This window comes from Gymnoscopelus braueri, assembly GCF_963280865.1.
Source record: "Gymnoscopelus braueri genome assembly, chromosome: 3".
Taxonomy (NCBI): Eukaryota; Metazoa; Chordata; class Actinopteri; order Myctophiformes; family Myctophidae; genus Gymnoscopelus; species Gymnoscopelus braueri.
This window is the reverse complement of record NC_137612.1, coordinates 12,644,790-12,671,162: the sequence shown is the minus strand read 5'-3', so window position 1 is coordinate 12,671,162 and position 26,373 is coordinate 12,644,790. Positions and strand designations below refer to the sequence as shown.

At 44.0% G+C, this 26,373-nt stretch overlaps 2 protein-coding genes across 2 annotated transcripts in view; one reads left to right on the top strand and one right to left on the bottom strand.

Moving 5' to 3' along the window:
• ppfia4 (PTPRF interacting protein alpha 4) overlaps positions 1–13,961 on the top strand; it is a gene marked incomplete at its 3' end in the record, with an annotated part of 44,109 nt that extends 30,148 nt beyond the window's left edge. Inside the window, 7 exon segments of the mRNA XM_080423698.1 lie at positions 1,827–1,853; positions 3,470–3,645; positions 6,522–6,619; positions 10,473–10,648; positions 11,715–11,783; positions 12,602–12,797; positions 13,903–13,961. Of these exon segments, the coding sequence (XP_080279824.1) occupies positions 1,827–1,853; positions 3,470–3,645; positions 6,522–6,619; positions 10,473–10,648; positions 11,715–11,783; positions 12,602–12,797; positions 13,903–13,961 (801 nt within the window).
• Positions 13,962–21,021: 7,060 nt separating this feature from the next.
• myog (myogenin) lies at positions 21,022–26,052 on the bottom strand. Its single transcript, XM_080423713.1, has 3 exons — positions 25,279–26,052; positions 23,517–23,616; positions 21,022–22,340 (listed from the first exon to the last, which is right to left on the bottom strand). Exons 1-3 carry the CDS (start codon positions 25,894–25,896, stop codon positions 22,213–22,215), a joined length of 846 nt encoding a protein of 281 aa, XP_080279839.1. The 5' UTR covers positions 25,897–26,052; the 3' UTR covers positions 21,022–22,212.
• Between the last annotated feature and the right edge of the window lie 321 nt (positions 26,053–26,373).

The following is a 26,373-nucleotide window of genomic DNA, read 5'->3' as shown; positions in this document are numbered from 1 at the left end:
CTGAACCATTTTAATTTCAAGGACCCACAGTCTGACATGCATTAGGCTACGGGCCTAATGCATGGCATTTCTATCGCTGGGACCCCAATTTATATTGTAAAATCAATGTTAAAGTAACTCTGAGAGTGTGCAAATGAACCCGTTAGGGTCCATTTGGTTCCATTTGTACACTCTCAGAGTTACAGACCCGTAAAGGTCCATTTGGTTCCTAACTATCCATCATTTAGCTGGGGACCCCCTGGAACTCCCTCAAGGACCCCTGGGGGTCCCCGCACCCCACTTTGAGAACCAATGCTATAGAAGTCATTTAGTGACGCATTAGGGAGTGAAAATGACAGAGCGGCAATAAATGACGCCAATGTGTTGATGTTAACATACAGTCAGTGTAGCATTGCTATTGTGATGTGTACTGTATGTATGTATGTATGTAGCACATGGTCTGGCTCTTTCTCTCTAGCCTGGTAAACCCTCCCACCGGAAATCTCATTTCCATTTGATTTCAGGAGTGAGTCTGGCCTGAAGGCTTGTCTGGGCGTTTCTAGCCCGTACACCAAATGGACGAGCCTATCAGCGTCGTCGCTCATCGTTCTGTGATTGACAGCGACAGTTGGCCAATCAGGTGGCGAGTTCGAGTGAGCCCGAATGAAGCCGAGTGCAGCCTGAGTGCAGCCTACAAAAGACGAACGGCAGCCATTGTTGTTTGTGCGAGTGCCTTCACTTCTTACTTTCGGTTATAAAACGCTCTCAAACTAATTTTTTGAGGCACGGAATTTACTTATAAGATATCGTTTGGATAGAATTTAGTTGTTTAACTTCATATATGTGGTAAATTAATCATGACAGAGCTTATTTAAAAATAAAAATTCAGAGAACCGGCAGGGGCGGGCAGTGACACGCATGTATCCGAATAAGGCAACCTATTTTGGGCATGGCCATCTCAAAAGTCCCGTTGCGTCACATTAGTCGCGGAGGTGGTCAAAATGCACTGCAATTGGAGGAGAAAAACGATCATTGGCTGAAGGGGTTGTCAGTCAACGGTATTACTCCCGCCCAACTCCAGCCCACAGCCAATATTGCAGAATGGGCGATCAGGCCAGACTCACTCCTGAAATCAAATGGAAATGAGATTTCCGGAGGGAGGGTTTACCAGGCTACTTTCTCTCTACCCCCTATGTATTGTCTTTAATGCAGGTCTCAATAGCGTGGTGTATTGTCTCTATCCTGCTGGTCTCTAACGCTGTGTATAGAGCACCGAAGTCTGACATCACTGCCGTTAGAGGGCGCTATCCCCCTGGGTCACAATTTATTTTCCCAATAGACATTCTCCATAGAGAAATCTGATATTGTTTCATATAAGAACTGTGTTCAAAAAATGAACAAATCAAATTTGCTCATATGGATATGAAGCATCAAAAAATTCTCCCAAACTTAGACGTTATCAAATTTAACCCACATACCTGACAAAATTGCCGGGGTGATTTGTTTATTTTTGGAAAACAGTTCTTATTTGACGCAATCTAAGATTTCTCTATGGGGAATTTCTATGGGGAAAATGATCCGTGACCCAGGGGTTATAGCGCCCTCTAGAGGCAGGGATGTCTCTCTAACACTGTGTATTGTCTCTAATGATGGTGTCTCTAACACTGTGTATTGTCTCTAATGCTGGTCTCTCTAACACTGTGTATGTATTGTCTCTAATGCTGGTGTCTCTAACACTGTGTATGTATTGTCTCTAATGCTGGTGTCTCTAACACTGTGTATTGTCTCTAATGCTGGTGTCTCTAACACTGTGTATGTATTGTCTCTAATGCTGGCTGGACTGTCAGGATAATGAGGAAGGCAGCTGGGCTCAGGTGAGAATGCTGGTGAGAACACTGCTCTGCTAACATTGAACGATTTGCACGGCAGCCATTTTGCTCTTACATCATCATCACACATGATGTAGAACAGCCCATGGTGTGGGCGTGCGGTCAACTGGCCACACACACACACACACACACGGACACGCACACGCACACACACGCACACGCACACACACACACACACACACACACACACACACACACACACACACACACACACACACACACACACACACACACGTTTGTCCTGGAAAAAAAATCATAAAAAAGTGCCAATGCATTTTGAACCCTAAATACCTGACCTAACCCTGACATCTGAAGCTTTTAGGAATTGTAACCTTACCAAAAAAAACACATCTTTCGTAGCCATGAGAATGACCTTCTATCTCATGGGGACGGGGAAAAAAGTCCACAAAAGTATCAAGGTTGACTGGTTTTTACTATCCCTGTGGGGATGTTTTTGGTCCATCACCATTTAACCATTTAACATAGCTTTCTGCATACACACACACACACACACACACACTGACACACATGTCCAGACATGTGCACACACGTGCACACTCAATACACAGACACTCGCACCCACACATTCAACTGCACTCAAGGTATTTGTGTTTGTCGTGTCTTATGTTTGATTATTATGTTTAACTTGATTATTATGTTTAACTACTTGTTTATTATTTTTAGGTGAGAACCTTTATAAGCCCTTTATGGGTTTCCTGTTCTCACCTGCACTTATTTCTGCATTGTTTTAATAATTTTACCTTTGTTCAGTTTTTTTATTGTGCGAATAAATAAATCAAATCAAATCAAATGTTTTTGGTCCCCACGTGGGTAGTTAAACAAGTAACACACCCACACACAGACAGACACACACACACGCACGCACGCGCGCACACACACACACACACACACACACACCCCCCCACACACACACACACACACACACACACACACATCGTCTTCAAATAGACGAACTACATCGACACTTTGTCAGCTTGTAGTTCGGCTAAATTGAGCTATTTTTTTATGTTTTTCAAAATAGTAAAAAAAAAAACCCCAAATGTTCAGGCATAAGGGGTAGGGGTGGGACGATATGGGTACCTCACGATACGATATGTATCACGATATTAGGCCCACGATAACAATATATATCACGATATCTGAAAATGCCGATATATTGCGATATCACGATATATTGCATGAAATTTCACCAACGATATATCACGATATCTGAAAATATCGATATATTGCGATATCACGATATATTGCATGAAAATTCACCAACGATATATCACGATAGTCCTTGTATTCAATTCATAAACACATAAAATAGCACCAAACAGTTCAAAATCATCATTACACAAATACAGAGTAGGAAAAACAACGTATCACAAACATTAAAAAAAAAAAAAAAAAAAACTTTTTTTTAATTTTTTTTTTTTTTAATATCGATATTTTTCGGGAGGATATCGATTATTTATCGCGGGAGAAAGTATCGCGATATATCGATATATCGATATATCGATATATCGTCCCACCCCTAATAAGGGGTAAGGCAAGATAGGGCCCTGTACAGACTTAAACGCTCTCTCTCTCTGTAGACTCTGGCCTATGGAGACATGAACCACGAGTGGATCGGCAACGAGTGGCTACCCAGCCTGGGTCTGCCTCAGTACCGCTCCTACTTCATGGAGTGTCTGGTGGACGCCCGCATGCTGGACCACCTGACCAAGAAGGACCTGAGGAGCCACCTGAAGATGGTGGACAGCTTCCACAGGTCAGCATGCCACCATGGACGCTGGTCTCCTCCGTTCCTCTTTTAACCACTTAGACCAGGGGTGATGCAACTGTGATGATGGAGAGGGCCACTATATTTTCACACTCACTCCAGAGGGCCACATTGCATATACTGTCGGGCAGACACCGCTTATCTCCATATTTAGACTTTTTTTCCATTCCGTGTCACACAAAAGTAGCAAAAATAGCCGATCTACAAGCTCAAAACGCGTCGCAGTTGAGCTTGTAGATTGGCTATTTTTGCTACTTTTGAATTGGAATCCTGAATACATTTGAGCTATTTTTTAATTGGAATCCTGAAAAGTTATTTTTTTTTTAATTGTCTCCGCCAGGCCGAAAGGCATGGCGAGAGAGTATGTTTTCCACCCCGTCCGTCCGTCCGTGTGTCCGTCCGTGTGTCCGTCCGTCCGTCCGTCCGTCTGTGACCAGCTAATCTCTGCCACCGTTGGCTTGATCACAGCGCCACTGTGCACACACACTCCCTGGATGCCAATTCAGAACCTCTGCCCCACATTTTTCACATGGGCCTGTTATAGCGCCACCAGGAGGCCGCTTTTTGCTAAACATATTTTTTGAGAGTACTCCTACAGATTTTGTCCAAACATCACGCAAATCGGTACACAGTATCTCTATAGTCATTAAACGAAACGGGTCTTTCACATATCTCATATGTCATCCTGATTGGCTAAAAATGTCTTCCAAAGTTTGCAGGAGTGCTCCGTTTTGAACAAAATGCCTCAAATCATGAACACAACATGCAATTTCCGTGAAATTTTGCACGCACATTCCCATTAGGCCGAGGAAGAACTACCATTTGATTTTTTTTTAAATCAGCCTCATGGTGGCGCCGATTCGTGTTTTTACCTATAACTGCACCGATCTGTGTAAAACTTTGTATGCACATTCCCTAGAGGTCAAGGAAAAACCTTTGCCCTGCATTTTTCACATCTGCCTTTTATAGCGCCACCATTAGGCCAACTTATGTAAAACACATTATTTTATACTACTCCTTCCAATTTTATCCAAATTTCACGCAAATCGGTACACATGATCTCTATAGTCATGTGATCACGACGGATGTGTTTGATTTTTCATATTCCATACTGATTGGCTAAGATTGACATCTAAAGTTAGCATTATTGGCTTGTTTTGAACAAAATTCCGCAAATCATGAACGCACCGTCCGATTGCGGTTAAACTTTGCACGCACATTCACACTATGTTGAGGAACAAATGCCACCCTTTTAACATTGGCCTGTTATAGCGCCACCAGCAGGTCTAATTTAGCGAAACAAATGTTTTAACGAAATGCCTCAAATCATGAATGCAGTCAGTGTCCGATTGTCGTGCAAGGCCTAAGAAGAAATGGCTTTTCACGTTGGCCTATTATAGCGCCACCAGGAGGCCACAATAGCCTACCTGACCTGTGCTCCGAGGAGCACTTTTTCTAGTTTCAAATGTGTTTGTATGAACTTAAATACAAATACATTGAACATAAAAGACAATAGAATTGTAATAGTAGTCATTAAGTTACTAATATAGACTGAAGTAATTAAAGCGGGTCATGTGTGCATGTTTGGCATTGTAACAGCTGAAATCAATAACATATCAGTATTCTGATATTAACCTGCGGGCTCCATTAAGTGAAGGTGGGGGCCGCATGTGGCCCCCGGGCCACCAGTTGCCCATGTATGACTTAGACCATCTAATGCTGCGTTCTCACTGGCAGCTACAAAAGATACAAAGATACAAAGCTACACAGCATATCTGTCGCTTTGTATCTGCAGTTGAAGCCAGCTCAACTTATTTGTAGCTGTTGTTGTACATTTTGTAGAAGCTACAAATGTTGGGTGTATCTTTGTATCTTCATGTTGCTGGCTTCCATTGAAAATGAATGGTAGACTAGCTTTGTAAACTGCCAGTGTGACTGTGAATACAGCATATCACCAGACAGTGGTTCTCAAACATTTTGTCAGGAACAGGAGGTGTAGGATCCAAATACAGGAACTCAAACCAAACCCAGAAGACAATTAGCTATGCAGTTGACAGACTTTACTTAGATACGACTAGTAACTACAAAACACAACACACAGAATACAACCATAACACTAGAACATAAAACTCTGACTATAACTGCCATACAAAACCTGCCACTACAACTTATGACCCAGCACTGGACACACAGAAAAACACAGTCTTTATAGTCCGAGGAGCTCGTCACCCAACCAGGCTCAGCTGGTCCTCACAGGTGACAGCACTCAGGCCAATCAGAATCTAGGCCTCAGGTAAGAAGGGAGAGTAGGAGATTGGCTGAGGGGAAATAGGAGCAGGGTAAGGGAGGGGCAGAGGCACACTCAGTGGCTGAACAGTCACATCAGGGACACAACAGGGCCCGTGATCGTGACACATTTTCAAGTGACCAAGGACCCCCAAATTGATATGTATTTGTCCACGGACCCCCATCTGAAAAGGTTTTGCGCCAGAATTCAGAAGGATTCACACAATTTCAATTATAGCAGATGTACAAGCTGGCAGCGTGGCGCAAAGTGAGGCGCTGTGAGCTTGTAGATCTGCTATTTTTTTAATAGCTAAAATAAGTGGTTAAAATGATTGTGATGCTTTGTTAACTACTATTAGTTAACTCCCCAAAGGACCCCTGGGCTTTGAGAACCACTGGTCTACACTTATAACCACAAATAACCACTTAAAGTGTGTGTGTGTGTGTGTGTGTGTGTGTGTGTGTGTGTGTGTGTGTGTGTGTGTGTGTGTGTGGGCTTGCGTGCGTGCGTGCGTGCGTGCGTGCGTGCGTGCGTACGTGCGTGCGTGCGTGCGTTCACGTGCGTGTGCGCGTTGCAGGGCCAGTTTACAGTATGGGATCATGAGCTTGAAGAGACTCAATTATGACAGGAAAGACCTGGAAAGACGGAGGGAAGAGAGTCAACACGATATGAAAGGTACACTTTATAAACACACACACACACTCTACAACGCCTCACAATGTTTTGTGAAAGTATAAAGTTATTAAATATGTCAGTCATTGTATTTGTATATTAAAGTTAGGGGGAGAACGGGGTAAGATGAACCTCTGGGTAAGTTGAACCACCCCCTGTATCTTTAAAACTATACACATGAGTTGTCATCTGACCTTAAAATCAGGACACACCCATCATTTCCACCTGGCTGTGAAGTTGAGAGACACATGGGCAAAGTGATAGGCATATTTCCACACAAAAAAGTGTTTTTTGCTGGTCAAAGTTATTTTTTTACTTTCCTGGTATAATGATTTTTATTTTAAAGCAAATGTACCCAGGTCTAAACTTATATATCATGCATGTTGGTGATATTCCAATGTATAAAACCATGTGAATCATTTAGCTAAAGATAAGCCTGAAGCATTAAGCTAGCCAGGTTAGGTCAAAATGGTGGCCATGGGGTAAGATGAACCAAATGCCTTGGGGTAAATTGAGCCAATTATCCTAATATTAATCACTATTCATATTTTTTATTATGTCGTTGCTTCTCAAATTATGCTGTATGACCTTTCATTTGGATGAATACACTCATTTAAGAGAAGTTTTCAATATTGTATTAACAATTGCATATATTAAAAGGTTCTGAATAACACACTTTATTTAATTGGTTTTATATTGTTTAAATACCATTAAGAAAATAAATAAGGCTATTTGCAAAAGGGAAATGTGGTATTAAATTATGTTTGATACGTGAATACATTATTATACAATTGCATATATTAAAAGGTTCTGAATAACACACTTTATTTAATTGGTTTTATATTGTTTAAATACCATTAAGAAAATAAATAAGGCTATTTGCAAAAGGGAAATGTGGTATTAAATTATGTTTGATACGTGAATACATTATTTGTTCAAGTTTAAACTTGAAAATGTAAAATATCATATGGGTAAATTTACCCCTTGACTAGGATCAACTTACCCCTTACCTGGGGCAAGTTGAACCACGTGACCACTTTTTTCTGAGAACCCATATTTTTACAGCCCTTTGTCATAGATGCACACTCATTATTTCAATTGATAGAAGACATCTTGAAGTTTTAGTAGATGTTTAGATTTGACTTCCATCTCATTTGTCCTTGCCTAGAGGTCAACATAAGTAAAAAGTGGTTCATCTTACCCCGTTCTCCCCTATTTGTCATTTCTGCCCCGTGAACGTTTTGTTTACGAAGCCTGAACTGAAAGCCAAACAGAAATGTCATTTTCATTTCAAGATGGTCCAATGTTCAACGCCAAAAACACAATTCAATCGTTAAAGGTTTCATGACATTCAATTTTACCACACATTAAAAGTCTTTGTCATGGTCCTTCAAACGTGTATAAAAAGTTTTAACAAAAAAAATCCACTCCATTGATCCATGGCAGGTGTTTTTCTCTCACATTTCTAAAGCCTTTTCAACTGCAATGAAAAAAGAAATCTTTGCCTGCGGGTGTCGCTGTTGTCAATCATCGCCTCTGCCCCCCCCCCCCCCAAAGGAAAGGATAGGGGAGGGGAGGGGCGAGGAGGAGAGTGGGCGGGATTAATGGCCTGTGACTGGCCAAACTCAGATTACTTTTCAGCCTAATTATTCAGAAAACCCCAGACCACAGAAAATCCACTGAATGTTCAAAGTTCAGATTTTTGGGATGTAATTGAGGTCATAAAACCCCCAAAAAACATAAAAATGAAATGAAAATGAATGTCATAGAACCTTTAATCTCAATTATTTGTGTGACAATTTAAAGCAGGGGTCTTCAACGTTTTCAGGCCAAGGACCCCCTAGCTGAGAGAGAGATGAAGCAGGGACCCCCTCTATATCGTATAAAATTGTGTTTCAGATTAAAACATTTTTGTTTATGTGGTCTGCTCTTTTTTCCCTCTACACCTATAGCCTCTTTGCCAAAAATAGACGATCTACAAGCTCATAAGCCTCGCAGCGGGAGGCGTTGTGAGCTTGTAGATCTGCTATTTTTGGCCAAAGTTCTCCTCAGAAAAGGGATACTAGGGTTCAAGTGGTTAAGGTAAAATAAAAAATCCTATCACACAAAGATTTGGCGGACCCCCTGTACTAACTCTGAGGACCCCCTGGGTGTCCCGGACCCCCTGTTGAAGACCCCTGATTTAAAGTAAAATGTCATGATCATGATTGACAGACCTGTTTGTGCATCTTCATGTCACTTCCATTGAAAACGAATGGTAACCAGACCACACACATACACAGACCAAGCCACAGTGCCCCCTTGTGGTGTTAAATGGTCAGTTATACTGACAGCTGGACTCTTATTGTACAAACTTTATGATCCACAGTACCACACACACACACACACACACACACACACACACACACACACACACACACACACACACACACACACACACACACACACACACACACACACACACACACACACACACACACACACACACACACACACACACACACACACACACACATTTGGCCAACCCTTTCAACCTTTTGACCTTGAGTTCTGCACATGAACTTGACTCAGCTGTTGTGTCAAATCAGAATCCTCCTCCTTTTGGCACGCACACATGCACGCACACGCACACACACACACACACACACACACACACACACACACACACACACACACACACACACACACACACACACACACACACACACACACACACACACACGACACAGTCGCCGCCTGTTCCAACTTAGAAAGCAAGCTGACAGCTGTGCTCTGAATGAACAAAGGGAGTGTGCCAGTGATTTGACTACCACAATATGAACTCTCTCTCTCTCTCTCTCTCTCTCTCTGTCTCTCTTACTCTGTATGTCTCTCTGTCTCTCTCTGTATCTCTGTATCTCTCTCTCCATCTCTGTCTGTCTCTCTTTCGGTGTCTCTGTCTGTCTGTCTGTCTGTCTGTCTGTCTGTCTGTCTGTCTGTCTGTCAGTCTGTCTGTCTGTCTGTCTGTCTGTCTGTGAAAAAGAAGACAGACATGCACATCCCAAACCCCAAATTGAGCGGCGATCACTCCAATGATAAAGTGCTTTTTATTGCACCCAAAACATTGTGTGATGTTTGGAGCTACAGGCTCTTCATCAGCTGTTAACAGACAACACACTCACACTCAGTCCATGACATCAATACAATTGAAAGATGTAAATACATGGTGGAGATGTCACCGCTCAGGTATAACTGTATACATGATATTAAAACCCCTTTATATTTGACTAGAATTATACAAAGTGACAACATTAGCACGTATCATTATTATCACATTAACCCAATAAGATGTGGACCAACTAGTGTAGTTAAAAACACAGCTCAATAAAGCCTTATAGAGGCACATAATGCTTCACACTTAGTGAAGGCCTACCGGCTTGATGGTGGTGTGTTGCTTTATTGTATAACTGTACCTCTGTACCTTTTGCAAACTGTTAATAAAGTGTTCAATCAATCAATCAATCAAACCCAGTGGTGGAAAGTAACCAAGTACATGTACTCAAGTACTGTACTCAAGTATGATTTTGAGGTATTTTTTACTTTACTGGATCTACAAGATCACAACGCGTCGCATCGCGATGCGTTGTGAGCTTGTAGATCGGCTATTTTCAAACATCTGAGTACTTTTACTTTTGGGTACTTTAAGTATATTTTTGATGCCAATACTTTTGTACTTTTACTCAAGTAAATTTGTAATTCCGGACTTTTACTTGTAACAGAGTATTTCTGCATTGTTGTATTGATACTTTTACTCAAGTAAAACATTTGAGTACTTTTTCCACCACTGATCAAACCTATAATGATGATCCCGTTGCAGACGTGCTGGTGTGGACCAACGAGCAGGTGATCCACTGGGTCCAGTCCATCGGTCTGAGGGAGTACAGCGGCAACCTGCTGGAGAGCGGCGTGCACGGGGCGCTGGTCTCCCTGGACGAGACCTTCGACTACAGCAGCCTGGCGCTCATCCTGCAGATCCCCATGCAGAACACACAGGTGGGCACGGCGTGGGCACCACGTGGGCACATCGTGTCTCTTTAACAAATTCAATTCGGCAAACGCTTACTGTGTCATATTAGATTTGAGCTACAACCATTATTTTATACTTTTGTCAAGCTTTCCAGAATTTGGCAACACGAGTTGCCAGGTTCTGGAAGAAACAAGCATCCAGTGTTAAATCGTTCGCCATTGACGGCAGCCTCGCAGATAGTTTCAACGCATGTTTGACTATCATGAGACTCTACTATGAATACTAGTAGAGAAAAAAACAACTTTGCGTCGGTTATAATAGACGAATTTCCCTTACCCACGCGCTCCCATTATGACAACGGAGGGGGTTTAAAAAATGACGACAGGGGAATATATGGAAAAAAAGAACGCCACTTTTCAAGTCGTTAGGTGAGTAACGAGACATCAAAGATAACACTTAATTTGTCCGGAATTTTCCTTTAAAGAGGTGGTGCCATGGTTTTGCACTTTTTCTGTTTTTCATGTGTCTATGAGGTTGATAGAACTTCATTAACCCCCCTGGTGGTGTTTTTATGGTGTCTTCTCTGACTATTTTGAGTTTCTTCCTGGAGGCTGAAACCTTGAGGGTCAAACGTGCCAATAGAAAAACGGCCCATTAGTGACATAGTAAAAATATACCCTCCCCCTCATTATCATAACACAACAGGTGTGGGCATGAGGAGGAGGAGGGACTAGGACAGGTGGGTGGTGCTAAGGTGGTGGAGGAGGTGCTAATGTGAGAACCAGGTATACTTAATGAACTGGAGGCGTGCCCACATAAAAACATAATTTTAACACTTTCTGTACACTTTTTTGAAAAAAATCTTCCTCCTAGTATAACCATAATACCTGATGATTATGTTTTAGGGGGGGGGGGGAATCACTGAAAATCACGGCACCCCGTCTTTAACTCAAATCTTTGCTTCTGGATACAGCTGCAGTGACAACACACAGCAATGTGTGAGGGGGAGAAATTAATTGGCTTAACGACTAAATTGGGGAGAAAAAGGTGTAAAAGCAAAAAAATCTCTATATTTTGTGTTGTTTTTTGCAGGCACGGCAGGTCCTGGAGAGAGAGTTCAACAACGTGCTGGCCTTGGGGACGGACCGCAGGCTGGAGGAAGTGAGATATCTTCATGAGATTCATTGTTAATTAAGCCATTCAATCCGGGAATGCATATACTGTGTCATTTTAGATTTTTAGCTATAACCATTGTTTTATACTTTGGGCTTTTCAAAAATAGCAGATCTACAAGCTCATAGCGTAGCACCGAGTGTCGCACTACGAGCTTGTAGATCGTAAATTTATATATCCAAAGATTTGCACACAATCGTTTTTCAAAAATAGCTTGAGCTTGTAGATCTGCTATTTTTAGCCAAAGAAATCCAAAAAGAAACAGATGCGTTTCCGGATTTGAATGGTTTAAACCCCTGCATCCTTATTGTCAGAAAACCTTTGCGGAAAATTGCAGATTGACAAGCTCTCAACGTGTTGTGAGCTTGTCAATCTGCTACTTTAAAAAAAAAAGATGTTTAACCCATTAACTTAGGCCTGAGGTTACGATGAGCTTTAAAAAAAAACGTATGTTGCTATGTCAGTGGTTCTCAAACTTTTTCATGTCAAGGAACCCAAAATTATATGTATTTGGCCGCGGACCTCCCATCTCAAAATATGTTGTTCCAGGGACCCCCCAGAAGCAAAGATTTGAGTAAAAAAGATTCGCTTTAAAAAATACATATTCAAAGATTTGCACACATTTTCCCTATCTTTCAAAAATAGCCAAAGTGTAAAATAATGCTTTTTTAGCTCAAATCAAAAAGTGACACAGATGCGATCCAGGTCTTAATGGGTTCATGTAAAAGTGGTTAAAAACAGGCAGATCATGGTCACCTCACCTTCTCTCCCTCCTCTCTCTAATCTTTTTGCCTCCGCTATAATAGAGCGACGACGACAAAACGTTCCGGCGGTCTCCGTCATGGCGCAAGCGGTTCCGCGCGCGGGAAGGGGGCACGGGCCTGGGCATGATGGCGGGCTCCATGGAGACGCTGCCCACGGGCTTCCGCCACGGCCTGCCCTCCATGTCCATGCCGCCCTCCATGTCTCTGATGGGCAAGAAGCAGCAGATCCAACCTGAAGGTGGGTCAACGGCCGGTCGGGTCACCTGACCTCCTCTTTGACTTGACGCACGGCTTTGTAGGATATCCATTCACATCTACAGGCCTACGTGTGTGTGTGTGTGTGTGTGTGTGTGTGTGTCTGTCTGTCTGTCTGTCTGTCTGTCTGTCTGTCTGTCTGTCTGTCTGTCTGTCTGTCTGTCTGTCTGTCTGTCTGTCTGTCTGTCTGTCTGTCTGTCTGTCTGTCTGTCTGTCTGTCTGTCTGTCTGTCTGTCTGTCTGTCTGTCTGTCTGTCTGTCTGTGTGTGTGTGTGTGTGTGTGTGTGTATTAATACACTTGTGCCCACATATGAAAAATAGACATTGGGCCCTATTTTCACCGGTGCCTTACCCGCGTTATCCCTAAAGTTCTTTGCCATCTTTCACTATTTTTAAAAACATTTTCAAATAGTTCAACTAGCCGATCTACATCGACACATTGTGAGCTTATAGATTGGCTATTAGAACGATTTGAAAATGTTTTTAAAAATAGTAATAAATGGCAAAGAAGTTTAGGGATAAAGGATGGCACTGGCGAAAATAGGGCCCATTGAGAGGAACCATTTTCCTGATCCTCACGAGAATTTATTTTATTTTATGGTGGAATTAGATTCAGGTTAGGGTTAGGATAAGACAAGTAGAGGTTAGGTTTAGGGGTTGGAATTAGAGTTAAACATGATTTATACTTACTGTAGTTGCGGTGCCACTGTCGTCCACCCAAAAATAGCAGATCTACAAGCTCAGCGAGCTTGTAGATCTGTCATTTTTCGGCTCTAGGCTTACAGTTCAAAATGCCCCAAAAAATAAGAATGGCATTCATAAAATCGACGTCCTCACAAGTACTGTTTAGTAATACAAACGTGTGTGTGTGTGTGTGTGTGTGTGTGTGTGTGTGTGTGTGTGTGTGTGTGTGTGTGTGTGTGTGTGTGTGTGTGTGTGTGCGTGTCTGTGTGTGCATGCGTGCGTGCGTGCGTGCGTGCGTGTGTGCGTAGCATTTTCACAGCTTGGCCTGACTAACTGCATGCTGTGTCCTCTCTGTCCCGCTCTGCCACGCCCTCTGTGTGCCACGCCCCCCACCCCACTCTCTAGCTCCTCCTCCAGCACCGCCCAGACTTGACCCCTCGGCCGTACGGACCTATTCATGCTAACTCTTCTCCGCTTACTAACAGGAGCACTAATGCTAACAGGTAAGCTAACAGTATAGCTGATCTGTAGCTATGATAATATAAGGACGCCTGCTTTCAAATGCCACCACAATCCTGTCACAGGCCGCGCCCCTGGAATCCAAACACCGCCCACGCCCGTTTCCATTGGCTCGTCGTCCCGCGAGTGACAGAATGTTTGACGGGGATGTTTGCTATGAGAACATACACACTAGTTATATCAAGGCGCTGAAGCGACGTAATTGTTTATTTTGTTTATTATACACTGCAGGTCGGCTGCCACTTTTAGTTCATTTAAATCGCCTTTTAAAACACCCTTTTGTTTGCCGCTGCCTTTCACGCAGTGATTATTTCCCCCCTTTCTCTTCTGGTTGATTTCCCAATGAATGGATGAGGCATCACCAAAAGTTTAGTCTGTAGTAAATGCGTTGTCTCGTTTATTTGCAGATCCATAGATTGTAGGATAATAGCCTAATACAGAGGTCTTCAACAGGGGGTCCGCGATCCCTAGGGGGTCCGTGGAGGTACTGCAGGGGGTCCGCGAAATTGTTGTTTGATTAAACAATATTTTTGTTTGAAAAAAATAAAAATAAAAAATATTTTTTTCCCCCAAAATGTCAAATTGTCTTTAAACATAACATGAATCCATAGCAAACAGATAAATGGAGGCACAATGCACAATAATATGGTATGTTTATACATATTTTGTAGAGAATTTTAATTTTGCACACCTACTGGGGCAGGTGCGTATAGGAGCAGGCAATATAAAACACAATTGTATACATAAATATACAATATATGTGGTAGCCCCCCCTACCCTACGAGGTAGGGGGTCCCTGCTCCATCTCCCCATCAGTTTGGGGGTCCCTGGCCTGAAAAGGTTGAAGACCCCTGGCCTAATAAGTATGTCTATATGCCAGGGGTGAGTCGCCTCATCATCGTCTTGGGTTATCTTTCTAATTGATTAACATGCTAAGGTGCAGCTATTGTTATTGAAGTACATGAAATGGCATGTGAATGCATAGAGGTGAGTCACTAACGCCTCAAGACGAGGATGAGGCACCTTAGCATGTCAATTAATTAGAAAGACTAGAGGTTTGGGCTGCTTCGCGGCCCTCACATCTAGGCCCGATCAGCGACGTTGCACCGGTGATCCAACTGATATGGCCATATATGGAGATGCGCAGTTAGGTGGGGTCCTAGCGGCCAAAAACAAAGGTGCTGTGGCTAAAATGTGCAATGTAGTTTTATTTTAACTGCACAATATGTAAGTACATTGAAGGTGGGGAAAGAAGCCTAGGTATTAGCCAGAGCACTGATCAATAGTCTTTGGCAAGTTTGGAGGCAAATGGAGTGCTTGTGTGCTGACCAAACCCGGACGTACTTTGGAGGTCATTTCAATTATAGTAGTATATATATATATATAAGTATATAGGATAGGATGAGGCTCTAACATTTATATAGGCTACTCCATATTACATTATATTATTAAGTTGGGTGCAGGGCCAGATTACCCTTTTGTTTTAAAAAATGTTTTAAGTAAGAATGAAATAACATAACCCTAACCCTAACCCTAAAACCGAAATAAAGTAACCAAAAACCGAAAAGAAACGCGCGAGTGCACGATTTCGGCGCCCACGCGCTTTGCGCACGGCCGACCTCCCCCAGCCTCAAGCCATATCTCCACCCCAGGGAGCAGGGGGGGGGGCACTTCAACTTGAGGTCGCCCTGGGGCACCACATAGTGCTAATCCGGTCCTGGTTGGGTGGCATATAGACCTACTTATTATTATCCTACAATTTAGCGTCTGCAAATAAACGAGACTAAAAGGTGGCGCAATTACTTCAGACTAAACTTTTGGTGATGCCTCATCTTTTCATTGGAAAATCGAGAGAGAAAGGGGGGAAATAATAACTGTGTGAAAGGCAGCAGCAAACAGAAGGGTTTTTAAAAGGCAATTTAGCTAGTGTGTATGTTCTCATAGCAAACATCCCGTCATGCGAGTGACATTCTGTCACTCGCAGGACGACGAGCCAATGGAAACGGGCGTGGGCGGAATTTGGATTCCAGGGGCGTGGCCTCTGACAGGATCGTGGTGGCATTTGAAAGCACGCCGTAAGGACTGGCAGGCTACTGGCACACTTCTGTGAGTTAGTTAAAGGAACACTTCACCCATTTCCAACTGTATCTTCGTATACTTGGTCCTCACTAATTAATGCTCACTGTAAGACGGCACCATTTCTGTCTACTCACTCTTCGTCCCCTTGGTTGGCAGTTCAGAAACCTGCCAACCAATGACATCATCAATGGGGATTCCCAAGCTAATAGAAACATCCTTTCTCTCCCTGGAAAGTTAGCATGCTTACCATTGTAAGCCATTGTTCTTGCATTATTATTTTTTTATTTTTTTAAAGGTTTGAAATCAGCCTACCAATCATGTCACTGGTAGGCAGGTTTCTGAACTGTCCACAGCCCTTGTCTGAGACACAGAGCAAGTAGACATGGAGCAATGATATGAATACTTTATTAACAGTTTGCAAAAAGTACAGCGGTTAAATGGTGCCAAAAGGGTTTCCATTGTGGTCCTGCGTATTCAATTCATCAAGACATTTAGAGCAGGGGTCTTCAACAGGGGGTCCGGGACCCCTAGGGGGTCCTCAGAGTTACTACAGGGGGTCCGCCAAATCTTTGTGTGACATGATTTATTTTTTTACCTTAACTACTTGAACCCTAACATCCCTTTTCTGAGGAGAACTTTAGCCAAAAACAGCAGATCTACAAGCTCACAACGCCTCGCAGCGCGAGGCGTTGTGAGCTTGTAGATCTGCTGTTTTTGGCAAAGAGGCTATAGGTGTAGAGGGAAAAAAGAGCAGACCAAGTAAACAAAAAAGGTTTAATCTGAAACACAATTTTATACAATATAGAGTAGGGGGTCCCTGCTTCATCTCTCTCTCAGCTAGGGGGTCCTTGGCCTGAAAACGTTGAAGACCCCTGATTTAGAGATATACACAGAAACATTGATGTCAAGCTTAGAAGACTTGTCTATAATGTTGAAAATGGGTGAAGAGGTCCTTTTAAAGTTCCGGAGGGGCTTCACACCAGCTTAGCGATGCTGTAGAGTCAAATGTGCTTGTTTTACGCATGAAGGCGCAGATGGATTAACACTCGTGGGGTCCCCCGGGGCCAATTATTGGCCCCGAACTGAGCACCCTGGGCAAACACAGTATTCTTGTTGGAAGGCATTTTGTGGATCAAGAAAGCATCATGTACTCAATTTATCAGACAGGACTTACAGTCCTTAACAGGGGTCTTCAACAGGGGGTCCGGGACCCCTAGGGGGTCCTCAGAGTTACTACAGGGGGTCCGCCAAATCTTTGTGTGATATGTTTTTTTTTTTCTACCTTAACCACTTGAACCCTAACATCCCTTTTTCTGAGGGGAACTTAAGCCAAAAATAGCCGATCTACAAGCTCACAACGCCTCGCAGCGCGAGACGTTGTGAGCTTGTAGATCTTGTAGAGCTTGTAGACCAAAGAGGTTTATGTGTAGAGGAGGGAAAAGAGCAGACCAAGTAAGCAAAAAAAGTTTAATCTGAAACACAATTTTATACAATATAGAGGGGTCCCTGCTTCATCGCTCTCTCAGCTAGGGGGTCCTTGGCCTGAAAACGTTGAAGACCCCTGGTCTATAAAACCTACAGCAGTGTAGGGAGGGTCCCCAGATGATTAGCTTAATGTGCAACACAAGCGTTGTGAGCTCGTAGTTCGGATATTTTCCACAATATTTATCTGTGGAACCGAGTCAAACAAAACAACCTGTAACGCCTCAACTCCTACACTTCCAAGTCTTTGTCAGGGTGGGGGGGGGGGTCCCCAATTCAAAATCACAGCCTGAAAAGTTTGGTAACCTTTGGTGAAGCCCCAATCTGCCCAGTCGATTGGGGCTTTTAAATCATTACTTAAAACTCATCTGTTCTCTCTTGCTTTTAGTTGTATTTAGCTCTCCTGATCCGTCTTAACTCTGCATAGTTTTTTTGTTGTTCTGTGTCAATGTGTATTATTGGTTGATGTTTCTTTACGCTTTGAATTGCTTTGTTTTTAACCATGTTCAGCACTTTGGTGAGCTTTGGCTGTTGTAAATGTGCTATACAAATCAAGTTTGATTTGATTTGATTTGATAATCCGACCATGCATGAAGGTAAAGCAAGCAGGTGTTAAAATCCCCTCTCTCTCTCTGACAGCTCGTATTCCTGTCTGTCTGTCTGTCTGTGTGTCTCTCTCTCTCTCTCTCTCTCTCTCTCACTCTCTCACTCTCTCACACTCTCTCTCTCTCTCTCTCTCTCTCTCTCTCTCTCTCTCTCTCTCTCTCTCTCTCTCTCTCTCTCTCTCTCTCTCTCTCTCTCTCCCTCCCCCAGTGCAATCTCATTACCTGTACGGACACATGCTTGCGGCCTTTCGAGAGTGATATGCCAAATGTGGAGAGAGAGCGACCTGGCCTCCTCGAGGAGGGGGCTTCGACCTTCGACCTGGCTCCTCGAGGACGGGGCTTCAACCTGGCTCCTCGAGGAGGAGGGGGGGGGTCTTCCACCTGGCTCCTCGAGGAGGAGGGGGCTTAGCCCAGTCGTCATGTCGGCCCCCCGTCGTCGTCGTCCAATCCAGCCTCGCCGCCTCTCGACCTTTCACCTCTCAACCTCTCCTTCGGACAACGTGCAATACCTAGAGGTCAACTCCTTTGACCTTTGAACTCCGAGAGCGCTCATCATCATCGGCCGCGCTCAGAGACTCGTTCCTGGTGGTCTCCCCCCCCCCCAGTGCTCCCAGTAGCCTTGTTGTCGTGGTGTTGTGCTCCCGCCCCCCTCAGCTGTGGGTTCTGGTTTTTGGAGAAAAAAAAATGGCTCTTTTTGACTTTGATAAGAACTAAAGCAAAACCCAAAGCCATGTGGTGAAGGTTATGTCACGGCTTCTGGAGTCGTTTGTTTCCATGCGCTAACGGCTCAGAGTATGTTTTTTTAATGACGTACCATCCGTATGACGTCGTGATGGAAACGTAGACAAACAAACAAACAACGAAACAAACACACCACACAACTTCACACGTTCTGGAAAGTTTCAGATTATATGGAAGGTTCTGGGGTTTAACACTTCATAGTCGAAAAGAGCCAAACCACTTGAGCCAAAAAATATATAAGACATCCGGGTTCTTAAGTTCTGTTCGGAATGTCGGGAGGAGGGGAGGGGGGGAGGGGGTCTCACAACTTGAATCAAGTCCAAGCCAAAATTCTCCCGCCGTCCGTCCAGCACCAGCGAAGCAGCACAAAAAGTTGGCTGGACTCGACTGTATAGAATATATAAAAAACTAAAGAAAAAGGAAGGTTATTATGAATCCATTGATTTGGACGTGGGAATGATGAATATACTGATGTGAAGATGATGGCAGATCCCACTGCAAACTGACCCCCGTATCGGTTATGCAAGGTATTATCTCATTTATCGTCCCTGTACATAAAATGGATGACTTATGTTTTTTATAGAAATATTATATATAAATATATATAAATATATATATATTGGAATTATATATGGAGAATAATATAATATCATTGCTGTATGAAACCCAATTCCCTGTATTCGGTAGTGACTGTTCTCTTTCTCTCTCTCTCTCTCTCTCTCTCCCTCTCTCTCTCTCTCCGTGTCTTCTACTGTTGCGCTGTCAGTGTGTGTGTGTGTGTGTGTGTGTGCGTGTGTGCGTGCATGTGCGTGCATGTGCGCGTGCATGAGTGTGTGAATCGTTAAGTGGGGGGGCTGACCGAGTTGGAGCGCGTTTCTGTGAAAGCGACAAAGACTTCTTCACAGGTTCATGGGTCCAATTCTACTCCATCTTCCTCCTCCTCCTCCTCCTCCTTCTGCCTCTCTCTCTCTCTCTTTTTTTCTGTTTCCTTGACCTTCTTCTTCTTCTTCTGACACTGTAGCCGTTAACCTCTTCTTCTTCTTCTCTTCTCCTCCTCTCTCGCCTTCTGTATGTAGCCTAGAATAGAGAGGATACCTTTAATACGAAGTAGTGTGTGTGTGTGTGTGTGTGTGTGTGTGTGTGTGTGTGTGTGTGTGTGTGTGTGTGTGTGTGTGTGTGTGTGTGTGTGTGTGTGTGTGTGTGTGTGTGTGTGTGTGTGTGTGTGTGTGTGTATGTATGGGTGGATGAGTGAAACCAATAACCACTTGAGCCTGATTTATATTTCGTCGTAGGGAGGTGACACACAGCAAAAGTAGCCGGTCTAATGGACGTGCTGTGAGCTTAGGTATAGACTGGCTATTTTTGAAAAAAAATCCCTATGATGCCCAAAAAGAGGGACGGACGCCAGGTTTGGGAGTGGTTGAGTCTAATCTTATACTCGTGTGACGGAGTAGAAATCCGGTCATCAGTCTCTTCTACGCGGAGTCCATCTTCCCCCTAAATAGTTTCATATGTGGACAAAGGTTAGTGTTGACAAACCGTAGCTCCTCCATCTTGCTGAATCCCTCCTTACTTCCTCTCCAATCAAAACTGTAAACTGCTGCTCGGCATCAGCCAATCACATCCCACACAAAGAGACTGCTGGAACCCGACGGAGACGCGACGAATCGCGTCTTCCGATCGGGTTCTCTTAATCATCATCGCCATGTTGGAGATGTTAGCCGGCTAGCGCTCGTTACGGCGCGCTGATCGGCTCTTTTGTCCAATGAGAACACGACATATCGGTGAACCAGTGAAGTATTGGATGAGTGTGTAAATTATTATGATTTTTATTTTAATTTTTACGTTTGTTTTTCAAGTTGTCTAAAAGGTGTAACGTGCTATGTGGCAGCTATGAGTACTGTATGTGTATTTATTCCAGGTGTGAAACTGATGCTGACAAATCAAGATTTTATTATTTGGCAATTTAAAAAAAGAGTACTGTATTTATGGAACTATATAGACATAAGTAAAGCTGTTTTTGTAAGATATGGACTGGTGTTGTGTGTTCCTTTTAAATGTTGCATGGTGGTCAAAATGTCGACAGCGAGAGACGGCATATTGAAAATCATCTTTAATTGCAAATCACCTTTTGAAACATCTACAAATACACAACAATCTTAGTTATAAAAGTCAAAAAATAAGTTAGCAAAAAATAGAAAATAAAATAGCAAAAAAAAACTCCACTCTGTAGAAAAAGGGAACGTATTTACATCACTAGCATTCATTACCGGTTTAAATTAAGCAGGTCTTGGTCAAAAAAAAAACTGCCATAATAAGGTATTTATTGGCCCCACAAATAAAACTCATGTTTTTAAGCATAATAATAATAATAATAATAATAATAATAATAACAACAATACACACAAAAACAGAACACAAAATAGACCAGGGAAAGGTTGCGAATTGAGGAACATTTCTTTAAATTAAGGTAGAAAAAGGAACGGAAGTCTGCATTCAGGTCTAGCAGAGAAGCACACTGGTAACTAAAGGTCTATTTATTTGGTATGATCATGCAGTGAAGAGTGTAGCTCTCTGGTTGGACTCTGAAGCTCTGACACATGCAGCGTGGACCACAGCGAAAGGCCAGGCTCTCTATGCTCCGTCATATGACCAAGCATAAATTCAGCATAAGGCAGGGAATCAACATAATAAGGCCTAGTTGTGAGCGGTATGGGAGGAATTCAGTATGGCTTCTTAGCCGACCCTTAGACATCGACAGAGATCTTATATTTAGGATTGTGTGCTAGGGTCCCCCATACAAGATTTGTATTGTTAAAATATTTCAAAAATACTAACTTTTTCAGATCTTTTTGAAAATAGCAGATCTACATGGAGTCCAGCTATTTTCAAATGGCCGATGTTTAAAGGTTTAAAGTGGTTAAACTGCCTTTTGATGCTATACCAACTCATTTTGCTTGGGATAGACCCCCTGGAACCCCCTGGAGGACCCCACTTTGAGAACCACTGTTGCATAAAACCAAACACCCCGAATGAGGTGTGTGGTGGACCCCCCAAAAATACATGGAATTGAGATCTTTTTGTTTTTGGTGTCTCCATGTGGAGTAAGTACTTGTCAGTTGTCACACACACACAGTGTGTGTGTGTGTGTGTGTGTGTGTGTGTGTGTGTGTGTGTGTGTGTGTGTGTGTGTGTGTGTGTGTGTGTGCGTGCGCGCGCGCGCGTGTGTGTCTCTCTCTCTCTCTGCGTGTCTATGGGTCAGCTTTTTGGAGGGTTTTTGGAAGGGTTTTTATTTGGGAATGTCCACGGGCACCACGGGATACGCCCCCACCACCTCCGCCGCCGCTGAGATGCTCTCCACGATGGAGGTCAGCGAGCGCATGTTGTTCTGCTCTGGAGAGTCTGCACTCAGGAGATCTGGAGGAGGAGGAGGAGAGACAGAGACGATGTCATTCATGATAAAACCCTGATTCAGTTCAACTCCGAGAGGTCAGTGGTTCTCGACGTATAAGTGGGACCCCCAGCAGGGTTCCTTGAAGGGGTTCCAGGGGGTCCGCCGCAAAAATAAGGAACGCTTATATCAGGGGTCTTCAACGTTTTCAGGCCAAGGACCCCCTAGCTGAGAGAGAGATGAAGCAGGGACCCCCTCTATATCGTATAAAATTGTGTTTCAGATTCAACTTTTTTTGTTTACGTGGTCTGCTCTTTTTTCCCTCTACACCTCTTTGCCAAAAATAGCCGATCTACAAGCTCACAACGCCTCGCAGCGCGAGGCGTTGTGAGCTTGTATCTGCTATGTTTGGCTAAAGTTCTCCTCAGAAAAGGGATTCTAGGGTTCAAGAGGTAAAATAAAAAATCCTATCACACAGAGATAGTAGTAACTCTGAGGACCCCCTAGGGGTCCCGGACCCCCTGTTGAAGACCCCTGGCTTATATTATACTAAAGCTATTCATCTTCCTGGTCCTCACAAGATAAATGGGTGTTTTGAGATATTGATTGATTAATTACTTTATTAACAACAAAAACAGCACAGACGCACAGTTTTATACAAAGATGCTAAAAGGATAAACCCCAATAAAGCATTATGGCTGGTTTCCATTGGGGTCCTGTGTATTCAATTCATCAAGACATTCAAAGACAAACAATAATATACAAAATATGCAAAATCATCATACATAAACGAGTAGTAAAAAAAAAAGAGAAAATATGTACAGTAAACAGGGGGCGGGGGGGCATTCTGGGGATATGCAATAAAGTATGATCTTTAAAGTTAGACTTGGGATTTGGAAATGATTGGGATTGGGTTTAGGGTTCTGATCAGACATTTAGAGGTTGGGTTTTGGGGTTAGAGTTAGAGGTATGCTTGGTGACGTAGGCCGAAAAAAATGCGATCTACAAGCTCACACACGGTAATGGCAAATAATTGTGAAAATGGCATTCATGAAATCGCCATCGTATTTGTTACAAGTATAGTAATATACTTGTGATATAAATGTCTGTGTGTGTGTGTGTGTGTGTGTGTGTGTGTGTGTGTGTGTGTGTGTGTGTGTGTGTGTGTGTGTGTGTGTGTGTGTGTGTGTGTGTGTGCGTACCATCGTTGTTGTAACCCTGGTTACACTGCTCTGGCGTGCTGCTCCACTCAGGGCTGCTGCAGCAGGTGCTGCCAGAACTGGGCTCGCTTGACGACGACACCTGTTACCATGGAGACAAGAAACCACATGCAGGAGGTGCTGTCAGTCACGATGGTAATGTTATGACACGACCCCGCCCCCAACCCCACACACACACACACACACACACACACACACACACACACACACACACACACACACACACACACACACACACACACACACACACACACACACACACACACACACACACACACACACACACACACCCCAACCCTGGCGTACAGTCTTTTACACACACACACACACACACACACACACACACACACACACACACACACACACACACGCACACACACACGCACACACACACACACACGTGTGCATACACGGACACACACACACAGAAAGAATGAAGTTGGACACAAATACAATACTATTATGCAGGTAGATCTGTCGATTGATCTATCAATCTCTCTCTCTATCTCTCTCTCTCTCTCTCTATCGATCTCTCTCTCTAGATATCTAGATATAGATAGATCTCTCTCTCTACAGATCTCTCTCTCTCTCTCTCTCTCTCTCTCTCTCTCTCTCTCTCTCTCTCTCTCTCTCTGTGTATATATATATATATATATATATATGTATTTCTTTCTTTCTTCATGTAATTAAACAAACTGGTACCTCACCGTCACTTCTTAATATTACTGGTAAATCATTACTTGTACAGCTGGTGCTCTCTGCTTTCTATCAACTTCTTATGAAGTTCACAAGAACTGTGTATATGTCTAGTACATATACAGTAGCTAGACAGATTTAAATGTAGTGACACACAAGACAATTGTCCTAGCGGATGACCAATACATGTTATTCTATGGATAAATGTTAGGTATGATAAGTAATAACGTCATTGTGTCGTACACTTTTACTCTTACTTTTTATTTTGTATCCTTATTGTTATTTCTCATTTTATCCTCTTCGCTCTCTCTCTCCCCATCCCACGTTTGACCTTCAATCCTTTCTTTAAAACGTGTTCCTCCAGTAATCCCTCCATCTCTCCAACTGACTCATCATCATCATCATCATCATCATCATCATCACCCTGCCTGCATCACAGTCAAATCCGGAGTTAAAGGAATAGTTCACCCAAAAATCTATCTATCTATTTTCTATCAATTACACACCCCATGAAACATTGAATTCATGGAGATTTTTTTTGTTTTTTGACGGATTCCTGAGACAATAACTTGATGACCGTCTGTGTTTCCGGTAGGAGACTCAAAGGAGACTCTTTGAGTCTCCTACTGGAAACGGCCACTCTTTTTTTTACCATGCACAGCAACATCCGGAATGATCCAGAGTATAAAATTAACCTTCATGGGTCCATGTATCCATTTGTAACTCTGACAGTGTACAAATGTAACCAAATGGACCCGTTCACTGTCAAGAGTTAAACTCTCAGGATTGTACTGTGAAGTCCTGGGGTTTTGCATTCCTTTTAAACCAATTAAATTACGGTCCCTGGCACAAAACATGTTCAGATGGGGGTCCGTGGCCATATATACAAATATCAATTTGGGGGTCCTCCTTGTCACAAAAAAAGTGTGAGAACTACTGATTTAGAAGGCCTCAGGTCTTAATGGGTTAACACTCATCATCCTCTCCATCCTCTCCATCCGTCCCAAAATCCTTTCCTCCTGCCGGTCGGTTCGGTCCTAGTACTCACTCTGGGCTGGGCGGTACCGCCGGGACCGGCCCGGTGGTAGTGCATCCCCCCCTGCTGCCCGCCGCCCGTCTCGGCGCCCCCGCCGCCGTCCTGCTGGTTGAGCGAGGACACCAGCGCCTGCAGCCTCTCGATGTACTGGATGGCGCTGCGCAGGATCTCCACCTTGGGCAGCCTCTGGTTGGGGTTCATCAGCGTGCTGCGCTTCAGCGCCTCGAACGCCTCGTTCACCTTCTTCAGCCGCCGCTTCTCCCGCAGCGTGGCCGCTTTCCTCCGGTCCATGGTGACCGTCTTGCGCTTGCACAGCTTGCACGCCCACGGCAGGCACTGCCCGGGGCAGTGGGGCTGGTGATCGCCGACGCCCGACTGGGGCGAGAGGCCCGACAGCGGCGAGGCCTTGTCCTCCATCCCCAGCATCCCGCCGACGCCTCCTCCCCCGCCCCCCACCGCGGACAGACCCCCGCACAGGCCCATCATGGAGCTCCTGTCCTGGTATACGCCCCCCCCACCCTGGTCGTAGCCCCCCGGCAGGCGAGAGCCGGGGAAGTAGCCGCCGCTGTCCCCTCCCTCGTAAAAGCGCTGGTCGGGGAAGAAGTATGGGTTGGTCTCGAAAAGCTCCATCGCTCGGACGGACGGTCTGGATGAGAACGTTACAGGAAGGGGATGAAGGTTCTCCTGCTTTTACTCCCCCAGATCTCCTCCGTTAGATGTAGATCTTTTAGTGTCCTGTGCCTGGAAGAGTGTGCGGCGGGCGGTGTGTGTGTGTGTGTGTATGTGTGTGTGTGTGTGTGTGTGTGTGTGTGTGTGTGTGTGTGTGTGTGTGTGTGTGTGTGTGTGTGTGTGTGTCTCTCCCAGCATTAGAGTTTGTGATGAGAGGAAGATGTGTGGAGAACAACTGCTGCTGGAGAGCAACTGTAGGCTGGCATTTAAACCCCTCAGCCTGCTGCTGCCTGCCTGAGGAGGATCACAGGGTTAAATTTAGCACGAGCCCCCGGAAACCTGACACCACGTTTAGCTGTTGCTGCACATCTAGCCCCTTCCTCACATCTCTCTGTCGGGACCCCTTAGCTCTCTGTCGGACCCCCCTACTCTCTGGGG